This window comes from Balearica regulorum, chromosome 9 (assembly GCF_011004875.1).
Source record: "Balearica regulorum gibbericeps isolate bBalReg1 chromosome 9, bBalReg1.pri, whole genome shotgun sequence".
NCBI classification, from domain to species: domain Eukaryota; kingdom Metazoa; phylum Chordata; class Aves; order Gruiformes; family Gruidae; genus Balearica; species Balearica regulorum.
Genome location: NC_046192.1, coordinates 15,483,108 through 15,494,157, shown reverse-complemented (window position 1 = coordinate 15,494,157; position 11,050 = coordinate 15,483,108). Strand labels below are relative to the sequence as shown.

At 46.1% G+C, this 11,050-nt stretch overlaps 1 protein-coding gene across 3 annotated transcripts in view; it reads right to left on the bottom strand.

Moving 5' to 3' along the window:
* Positions 1–4,279: 4,279 nt before the first annotated feature.
* Positions 4,280–11,050, bottom strand: part of MB21D2 (Mab-21 domain containing 2) — a 62,395-nt gene continuing 55,624 nt past the window's right edge. For 2 of the 3 annotated variants that reach the window (XM_075761234.1, XM_075761235.1), the window contains exon 2: positions 5,458–9,147. In XM_075761234.1, the coding sequence (XP_075617349.1) occupies positions 7,883–9,147 (1,265 nt within the window). In that variant the 3' untranslated portion in view covers positions 5,458–7,882. Of the gene's footprint in view, positions 4,419–5,457; positions 9,148–11,050 lie in introns of those variants that run through there. The other variant, XR_012836788.1, reaches the window with a different exon arrangement.

The window sequence follows — 11,050 nt, the reverse complement described above, 5'->3', positions numbered from 1 at the left end:
AGCCCTCCACACAGTCACATTGCTGAGTTTCCACCTGCTCAATGAGCTGGAAAGTTAACAGGCTGGAGGATTCACTCAGTTTTCTCTGTAGCTTGCTTTTACTTGGGAGAGCGTGATTTCTGTGTGTGCTGGACCAGTATGCCCCGGCCACCCTGGGTAGCATTGTGTATCAGAACAAGCCAGTGCCTCTGAATTATTTACTCCAACTCACATGAACTTGCATTTCTCTTCCTTTTTTGCACAGTCACCATGACGCTTGCTGCTCCACAAGTAAGTGGGAGAGACAGATGACACAGGCGGTGAGGTTGCTCTAGGTGATTATAACAAAATATGACAAGGCATTTATCCAGCTCCTTTCAGCAGCATTTTATGTCATTGTAATTCACTACTGTGTAGCAGAACACCTCTGGCGAGTTTATTTAAAGATGCTTTGGAGGGGGGCATGGGGCTGGGTGCAACAGAGAAACAGAGTGGAGACACCAGTTGAGCAGCATTTGCTTCCCATGCCTCCTGGTGCCTGGGTTTCATGTTCTGCCTTCAGTGGGTTTTGGTGCTGAATAGGGCCATGCCTTGGGGAAAGAATGAGTGAGGAACCAGCTTTGTACTACTGACCTGGTAACATATGCCTTGGGGGACTTATCAGGCATTCGGTCACAACGGGCTGGTGGGATTCAGGACCGTCGGGTTCAGTTTCTAGAGTTTTTCTGAAGGCTTTCTGTAACGACTTCCTGTCATCGTTCCCTCCATTTTAATTAGTGGCAGAGATGATGTCAGTGCCACAGGTTCAAGTATTCAGCAATATAACATCTGTATGTACCTATAGCAGTACAGGGGTTAAAGACAACACTTGCCAATCCCAATTTTGTCACCAGTGGTTAACAAAAAAATGTAATGAATATAGCACTGTGTATATCGGCCAAGACCAGCCAGACCCAATGGCAAACAGAGGGTACCTCTGAGGGAAGCTAAATGAAGGTTACAGCTTTGATTTTTTTTTCTTGCTACAGCCCTTTTGCCTGTTAGAGGACATTAAGAAGTGCGGGGCTGGGAGTGGACTAGACACTCTCTGGAGCCTAAACATCAAAAGCACCAGTATAGGCATTTTTGACTGTGGTAGTGCCTGAACTCCATGACTGAAATGGCTCCTCTGAGCCCTGTATTGATAATTAATAGCTGAGGAAGATTTGGAGGATCCTCACAGAACAATCACAGGCAAATGCACAGGTATTGGACACTATGGGAGGTAGAGAGGAAACATGTCCTGCAATGGTCCTTGTTCCTCACTGCCCCAACTCTTCTGCATTAGTTTACACGGCTGCAAAGTAGGTGTAGGGCACCATGAAGAGCATTGCACGCGCTGAGCACTTCCATTAGTGAGTAGAGAGGCACAGGAATTGCTGGGCTGGCTGCAGACTTTCCCTGGAGAGCTGTCTTTGCCAGGTAAGATGCAGCCCCTCTTCCTGAAAGCTCCACAAATGGTATCTTGTCATAGACGCTGCAACCAGTTGCTGCAGCCATGTGGTGATGCAGAGATTGGGGGTCAGAGCGAGGGGAGAGTGTGTCCTCAACCGCTCCAGCTCCCCGCTCTGCTGTGCTTGCCAGGGGAGTCCCAAGGCAGTCCTGGTCTCCCTCCCACATCAGGGCAGAAGGCAGAAGAGCCCCAGCACCTCTCAGGGATAGTGGCTGCTGTGTGACACTTGTGAGTTCCTAGACACAAGGGTGCCCTTATGTTAGCACTGGTCATGGAGTCCTCCTGGTCACACTGCTGGTGGGAAAGGGTAGACTTTGCAGTGGCCTCCTTGGAGGAAGGGTTTTCTCCTCCGTGCTGCTTCAGATCAGCCAAGTGGAGTTACCTCTTGACGTGGCAGTTGTGGGAAGCTGTCCCCTGGCCTGCCGTCATCTGTGGATTCAGACCCGGCTTGCACCCTGCAAGCACAACCAGCTGAAGTCTGAGAGCACTGACTTCAGATAGGGGTGGACTTGCCTGGCAAGGGATGCCCAAGGGGAAGGGGAGCTGGCTGGTTTGCACAGTAGCACCTTGGCCTTTATTCTCTGATCAGCTAAAGCCACTCAGAAGTGGCTATGAACATGCTGTGTGCGAGCCTCAGCATGCAGGAGGCGGGAGAAGGACACAAGGTTGCCAGCCCTTCGTGAAAAAAGCCCGTTCCTTTCGTTGCACAGTTTTGTTGTGAATTGGCTGAACAGATCATAAAACCCTCTCCGTGTCCTGCCAATGTCACGATAGGGTGTAATGCAATAGGGAGCCCTAGAGACTGAGCCATTAATGAATGAAGTGTCTAACATCCTAAGCCAAAGCTATGATTTGTACCCACTGAAGTGGACAAAAACAGCTCATCTCTCTCCACCTCCCCCAAAAGAAAGCTGAAACAAAGTGGTCAGCGGGGTCGAGAATCAGGGAGAAAAGTGGCTGTTTGGGCTCAGTTTTCACTTTGCACTAGAGCTTGCTTGATGTCAGAATCACGTATCGCGTCTTCTCTGTATGTAGCGAGACCTCAGCCATGTCTTCCGCATTGATATTCCTAACACAGAAAAACTGAGAGGGAAAGACAGGGCCGAGTCAGTTTAAAGAGAGCCGGATGCCCCCGATATGCACCCACATCTCTCTGCTCAGCAAATCAGGCTGTCTGGAGACTGAATGAGAGCGTGTTCCTCTACCACAGAAGGTCAGTATGATAAAAATAACCCCCCAAAGCCTACATTCAGCTTAGAAGCACAGTGCTGAGCTAGGGACAATGATAATAGGAAAACACAATAGTTCCTCAGAGCAGCCCTAAAATAATAGATTATAAATGGGCAAAGGAGGAGGAGAAGGGATGGAGGGCTATTTTATCACAATTCTAAAAGCATTCAGAGGAAATAAATTGGGATCCATCTGACAGTTCTCGAAAGCCAAAATGTGCTAAATATAATGCTGAATTTCCCTAAATACAAAACACGTTAGCAAGAGTCCATGGGCCAGCAACTTTTCAATATCTGTGCTTTTTTTGCCCCCTTTTCCTTGTTTAGCCTTTGCCCCATGATGGTTATTTGCCTTTCTGGAGAGCTTAATCAGGAGCTATTAGTGACAGTCACTCTCTAAGCTGTATAATGTTAAAAGTCCATTAGCTCACCCCAAGCAAGGCTGGCAGGAGGGAGATGATGTACTTGCTGAAGTTGAACAAGCTATTTGCATGCTGAATATTTCTAATCACTGAGCAACGCCAGGAGAATCTGAATGCTATTGCGCTCAGCTGCCCGGTGACCTTTCGAACAGACTCGCTTTAATGCAAAACAAAGTGGCAAAACATATCCAGCACTAAACCTGCAAAAAGGGACAGATGGAAGTTTTTAAGCAATTCCAGGCACCAACTATGCACACCTTTAAAAAATAATAATTTGAGAAATAATCAGCAGAGTCTATCTTCCCCTTTCCTTCTGCCACCTTCACTTGCACTACGCATGGTTACTTGTCCTATGCATGGGTTAATAAAATATGATAGCTGTCTGCTTACTTTTGGTCTGATCACAATCAGCTTGATCCAGCAAAGCACACACACTTAGTTTCAAGCACATTTTTCAAGTTCCAATGGACTTTAATGGGATTTGGGCCCTGCCCTGTGACCCTCCAGCCCCAGCCACCACTGCTATGGGCATTCAGCACTATACTGAAAGCAGATTGGCGAGACACCTAAATAAACCTTCTTTACAGAAACGTTTTCAGAGGTTCAAGCTGAGTGGAGCTGGGTCTAAGCACCAGTCACAGCCTCTGGAGAGCAGAGCAACACAACCTTCAGGAATCTCTGGCCTTCTAAGGCTTTTAAGTAGTCATTTTTCCCTCTATCCCCAGATTTACCAGAAAATTTAACTAGTCAGTCAGGGAAAGTCCGAGAATTTAGATCAAAATTAGAGCTATTTCTCACAGTGACAGAAAGACAACAGAAAACCAGACACCATTAAAAACCAACTCTTTCAATGGCTTTTGGGGATTGGCTTCTATTTTGGGCAGTGGATGGTTAAATTCCTGCTGGTATTTTGCTGAATCTCCTGCAAAGAGTGACTCTCATGCTCAGTTGTAGTTTTCTGGTTAGAGCACCAACACTGCTCCAGGCTGGAGTATTGGAAAACGTAGAGAAACCAATTTATGACAGCCAGCCAGAAGTGACTAAGGCTTCACGTAACATGAAGGAGCAGAGACTGCAGGCTTTCACAAAGCTCTTGGGCTGTTGTTCCCTTCTGCTCTAATTTGAGTACCCCCCCAACACAGCACAGTACCCTTCCACTGGCTGGTGGTTTTGTCAGCTCTGCAGCAGCTCAGGTGTCCCCCTGAAGAAGTGACAGGTTCTTCAGGGTCTCCCAGAACTGACAACTGGAACCAGTCAAATTAGCTGCTCCTCTCATTGCGCTGCTGGCCAGAAGCCCTATGGAAAGAGCAAAGGCAAAAGCTTCACCCAAGAGTAGGATGCCCAAGGAGGCTCACACTGACAAATGAAGTGGAGCCTCTGAGGGGCACTTTTTCTTCCTCCCTACCTTTCTGATGCCTCAAGGCCAGACCCTCCTGGCTGGGACTCCCCTCCCTTTTAACAGTGTAGGAGGCAGTAATATGCAGACACATAAAGGAGACCTCCTACACTTTTACACAAGCAGCCAGCTCCTCACTAATTGTCCCAGTCCTTTTGCAACATCATCCACCAAGAGGGAGAAGCCAGCAGGAAGGAGGTAGCTAATGGGCAAAAGAAAAAAAAAAAAATCTTCCCCACAGCAGTGGGTACAGAACTGAAGCCTCCATCGAGACACAGGCTCACAGCACTGACTTGTCTCCTTCCCTCCTACTTGATGTCAGTAGGGAAGATGACTACACTGGTAGTTTAAAGCAAACCCCCTCTTACTCCAGTGTTTGTCCGATTGGCCAAGTCTTTAACCCCATGGGGCTGGGTGCTCTATAACACTTGTGTGAAGGACTTTCAGGAACTCCCCAACAGGAAAAGCACTGCGGTCACCTTGACACTTGCAAGGGGTAGTGAAGAATAATAGGTCATTGGTATCTAAACCCACTCACTATGAAATCCCACATAGAGACCTATGCATTTTACAAGTCCATTGTAGCATATACTGAAAGGCAAGAGGGGACAATAGAAGAGGAAGAAAATAGAGCCTTCTGTATTCTCTAATATACAAAGCACACATCACCTCTCTGGGCTGGCAACCTGCTTCATTAAGTTGAGCTATAGTATGTGGAAAGGAGCAAATACTAGACTGAGATTCCAAACCTACTGGAGATTAGGATTCTGCCACCCTGGAAGACAGACAGTCCAGGCAGAGGATATAATGTTCTCTCAGACCTACCTGGGAAATTGCTTTCCAGTCCAGTAAAAAGCCAAGCCTCCTCTCCCCCACAAAAAAAACCCCCAAACAACACACACACATTCTCCTCAAAATGCAGGAAGAACAAGATGGATACTTTTCAAAATGTTTTTTAATTAAAACAAAAAAAAAAGGAGCACACACCAGAGCTTGACATGGGCTAGCCAAACTGCTGGTCATTGGGATGTTGAACTGGCATGAGGAAGGCTGTGTTTCTGCATAACCCAGGAGCGCCGGCACGGACACTGGGACTCCCAGGAAAGTAGTCTGCCTGCCAGGCTACTGCTGCTTTCTGCTGAGCAGATCTCTCTCATGTGGTGATGGGAAACTTCATCCTGGAGCCCAGACTCTTTTTCGAACAGGCGGAAGTCCCGGAGACTAGGGAAAAGACCATTTCGATGAATCTGCGTTTTCCAAGCACTTCTGGAGAGGATTCCCAGTTGGTTCTCCTGCTTCCCCTGGCAGGTTACACTGGTTTAAATGGAGACTCATCTTTGGCAATAGCCACACTGGTAGGACCCAGTTCTGCTTCCACTGAAGTCAATACATGTCCTTCCCTGGACCATAACCGCACAGCTGCACCAGGGCTCACGATCACTAGCCAATTGTGCTTTAAATTAAATCCTCATCCACTCCACCTAGCCGGCAACTTCTGAGAGCTTCTTCAGGCTCGTGTAAGTGTGTACCAGTAAATTCAGGTAAATGTGAACATCTTGGCTACAGCAATGGGGTGATTTTTTCAAATATGCCCAAGAGATGGAGGAACCAAAGTTTTGTTTTAAGACATGACTTGGGCACTAGATCAGGTATTGAAACCTCCTTGCCATCTAACAAAGCAGTTTCCAAAGCTGCTGGTGTGTTGCTCCACCAGCCTGGTTTCTTACCAGAAAGGCTGGGCTAAAAAAGTGACACATTTTTCATACACAATTTTTATCTGTTAGAATTTACTAAATATGCGCCTCATTTGTCTGTCAAATATTTAAAAAATACTTCAACCTGCTCTAATAATCACATTTTAAAACATGCATCAAGTTTGGATCAGAACAGCTTCTCTGGGATAATCAGTAAGCCCAAATTGCTGATTTAAGGCCTAAATATCAGTCACTGGCCAGCCAGCCACAAAAAGCCACTCTATCCTTGAACTCTTAGAATTATTTTTGGCTCAGACTAACCCTTGTTACCATACATCTTATCCTACACACAAAAGGAAAGCGTATGTGTTTTTCAAGGCTACTGTTGCACCACAAGTTTACATACAAACACAACTTCTGCAAACATGAGACCAAAGTAAGATCTCATATGTCCCAGGGTAAGTCAGAAAGTCCACAGGAGTCAAGGGAATGGTAACTGCCATAAAGGATCAGGCCTAACACATGCATTACAGAAGAAAGGTAGCTCCTTTGCTCGAGGTCTGGCTGATTCACTTTGCACATACCACTGCTTTAGCATTACATCCTTATCTAATGGTAAACCTGTTTCAACAACATGCAATACATATTAATGCAATATGCACTGCAACACACAATACGCATCCAAAGAAATATGCCAATGCAAAAATCTGACTTCTCACACATAGCAGGGCTAACAAGGAAGAGCCTTTTACAAAAGACAATCAAGAAATCACCTGAAACCATGAGACCCGAGGGGCCTCAAGCAATCTGCAATACTGAGACCTAATGATAGATGCTATTTCATGAAAGAAACACAAACAGTGGGACTGAGGTAATGGCAGAGATTTCATTAGTGCAATTAACACATTTATAATGGTATGTTCTTTAATAGAATTTAAATAAGGCTTTGAATAATTACACACACTAAAACTAACATTCCATAACCTTATTCCGCACGGAAAAGCAGCAGAAACAACCCTCTGGACTGTACAAGGTCCAATTATGAACAATTACATTCAAAAAGTAGATCAAAACAGAAACAACTCTTTCCCCCAAAAGCTGCATCATCATCTTTGAAGTCGACTTTCTCCCCTAGTGTGAGAAGTGTGAAGAACTGATGAACTGGGCTTCAGCCCAATAGATTTGGCCTCGTCAAAATTACCAGTAGTGCTTTCCAACCCAGAGTCTCTCCTCATTTCTTTAGGGTGATGGAAGCTTGTGGAAAAAGAAGTGAATTTCTGAAGCAACGGAAGGTGAGTTGTCCCTTCCCCAGGCCCAAAAATGTACATAAATTATGGAAGCTTGACAAAAAATCTCCATTACACTGTGGCATGTGTGTTTACGGTGCATGTTCTCCTTTAGAAACTACTCACAGACAATGGGGCTGGGTGGGTGAAAAAAAATCAAAGCAGCATATGAAATAGTAATATACTGTTTCAAAATCTGCATCGTCCTGCAGAACCAGGAATTATAATTTATTCAGATTGTTCTCAACAGATCCAATCTACGCTGGATATGTAAAAAACAAGAGACTAGGTCATCAAGGAAAACCAAACAAAAAAACCTGCACACTGCAAGAGTTTTTAAAAATGAAACAAAAGAAAAAAATCCCAAGAAACATTGATGAAAGCTCAGAAAAATTTATCATCAATTCTGAAGTGAGGCCTTGTGACATCATCTGGGTTAATGAAGACAGAGATGGACTTCCCAGGGTTCTCAGTCACTAACTGTTGCAACTTTTTGGCTAATCGATCATCAGGCTGGTTGGTGTCCCCTCCATCTGACTGTGGGGAGGGGATGCTGGTGGTGCTGCCCCGCCGCTGAAGCTCTAGTGTTAGCCGGTTGGCTGCTTTGACATGTTCGATGGCAGTTCGAAGGTGTTCGGCAGGGTCTGAGCGGACTGAGGACAGCTTCCGCGCATGCAGCATGACTGTTTCTTCAGAGAGATGCTCCAGCATGTTGCACTGGGGGATGAAATAGTTAGGGCACATCTTGTTGACCAAGCAGTGCTGGAGATCATCAATGAGACCCAGGAGAAAATGGGCTGCGTAATCCTCCTGGGCCAAGTAGTTGGCAGGTAACCTGTCGCAAGCCCACAGCATCATGCTCCGCAAGTGATATGGACTAATGGCTTTGGGGCGGGACAGCAATTTGATGATGATAGCTTTGCAGGCCTGATACGCTTGCATGAGGCTGCTGGAGATGCACTTTTTCAGCTGCACTTCACTTCTGGCAAATGACAGCCTCCATTCATTGTCCTTCTTCCCCTTGTAGGAACATGCAGGCACTAAGTAAAACCCACTTATGACTTCCTCCTCTGTGATCTTCCCATCCCAGAAGTGGTTCTCCATCAGCCAGCTCTGGGCCACAGCTGGCCAACCTTTGAAGGACACCACGGGGACAATGTCGTACAGCATGCGGCTGCTGCCCACTCCCAAAATGATGGATATGATAGTCCCATTCTTTTCTACCTTCTCCACCTTTGGCATCCCTCGCTGAGGCTTTTTCTGGATCTCGGAGAGGACAATGCTAATGGAGTCATAGAACCAGTCTGCAACTTTTGTCGGAGAGAAGAAATAATTAGTAGCTCCGTTGATATGGTCCACGATCGTGCAGCAGTCCTTCCATTTGCTGATAGTTCCTTCATCGAACAGACGCAGGCTCAGCCAAGAGTGGCACAAAGCTGAGTGGCGCATGTCCAGTGTGACTGGTTGGTTGCGGTCATGCAGCTTCAGTGCAGGCACAAGCAGGGTGAAGTCCATATCATAGTCTGTGCCTCGTGCATAAACATTCAGCTCATCAAGATCAATGTCCACCACACCTTCCCGCACACCACCTGAAAGCAGCAGGTACTCGTTGGCTACAGGCAGCTTCTGGTCAAGTTTCTGAACCATGCCTGCAAAAGAGAGAGAGAGAGAAGTCCTTTCAAGAGAAGGCCAACATACCTGGGACACAGGATTTCACCAGGATTAAAACCCATCCCATGCCCAGCAGGAAAAATGCAACCAGAAGTATCTATCACTGTTTGTGTAACACGAACGTACACCAGGCCCAGCACTCAGCCAACCTTTAGGCCCACCTGACTCAGGGCAGGGCCTTTCCTGCACTCCTGGGAATGGGTGAAGTCCATCCTAAATATCATACTGGAAGCAATGGAAAAAAGCAGAAGTGTCTGGTAAAACACAGCAAAGCTACTTCCAGGACTAAATTTAACTTCTTAAACACCTTCTAAACCAGTTTTTCACCATATTGTCGTGCATTTCCATGGTATCCAAATGCTTCTCTGACACTTCAAAAAGAAAATAGAATATTAATTGACTCACTGTTCTTATTTTCTCACTGATGTAAGAAAAAAGCTAGATGGGCATCAGGGTGTTGGTTTGTGTGTGAGTGAATGAATAGCTACAAGTGCTAGTTCAAGCAGGTCTGATTTTACAATTTGCTTTACATTTACTGATGAACAAGGCAACATGAACAAAGGTAATACGTCCTTCTCTTATGGGGGGATGGAGACAGGTTAAACTATCAGGCAATTACAGAAGCCAGCTCTGAAATTGGTTCTTCAAGCTGTGATGGTATCATGCCATAAAATATTTGATCAGCTCCCCATAGAACAGACATGAAGACAGATTTCTATTTTCATCACCAAAATCAGACACTTCCCTTCACCCTGCACTGCCCGCACCAGTTGCACAAAGCCAGTTTTTTGCTGTGTATGCTATATATATACCACTGTACTCTATACTGGAACAGCAGACTGAGAAGAGATTCTACACAGTAGCTGAGATATTAGCACCTCATTCAATGCTGAAATTAGGCTTAAAACTGAGCTCTGCACTTTGACTGCTCTGTAGTCTGCTTCTGCTGTCTGGGCTGTTTCACTCCTGGTGTTCATCTTGTAGTTAAACACTCTTGATTCCTTCCCAGCCTCAGTTCAGACCACGCACCCAGGCCACAAGGGAACTAAGGCCAGTGCCTCTGAACGGAGAAGCTGAATCTCTTGTAAGCACTGCAAAAGGGATACATCATTACTTCTTACAAGCTCAAAGGTACTAGGTTTTGTTGGTATGCGTTATTTACTCTACCTTTCAAAAGGCACTATGGTTTGTTTATATCAAGAGCAGTCAGATGGAGACCTTCCATTACTAGGAAGCCAGTCTTAGAGAGACAAAAGTGGGAATAACTAGCCAGAGGCATGATGAAGTGAGCCAGAGAGCTGCCAATCACACTGTCAGGCCAGGAACCACAGATACATTAGGAGTGTTTCTTTACTGAAATGCTACACAAATGATCAGCACCCGAGTCTGAGCACCCATTCTGGCACAGCCCCAGGTACTGCAGAGCCTTTCCTGAGTTAATGTATCCCCATGGGATCACCAATACTGCCTGAACTGAGCGGGTCTCCCTCGCAGAGGAGTGCAGCAGCAGCAGCACCCCAAGGTGCTAGGTGCTGCACTAGCCAGTGGCACTGCAGTGCTGTCGGAGAGACTTACCTATCCTTTCCTGCATGCTAGGACAGGGGCAAGGAAACGCTATTTGCATGCACACAGGTAAGCCACGACTGGAGCAAAATCTAAAGCCATGCTGACACTGATTCCTTGGAAGAGCCAAGGAGACTGAGGGAGAGGCAATGGCTACAGGAAACGATCCAATATATCATCAATACCTCTCTACCTGGCTGGCTGCAGAGTTTAAATCCAAACCCTTGAGCTCTGCCTGGCACAGAATTTCCCCTTCAAGGCCTGGACCAGCAACATCTGTAGCTCTGCCACAGAGCTAGGGAAAGAATTTTTGCTAAC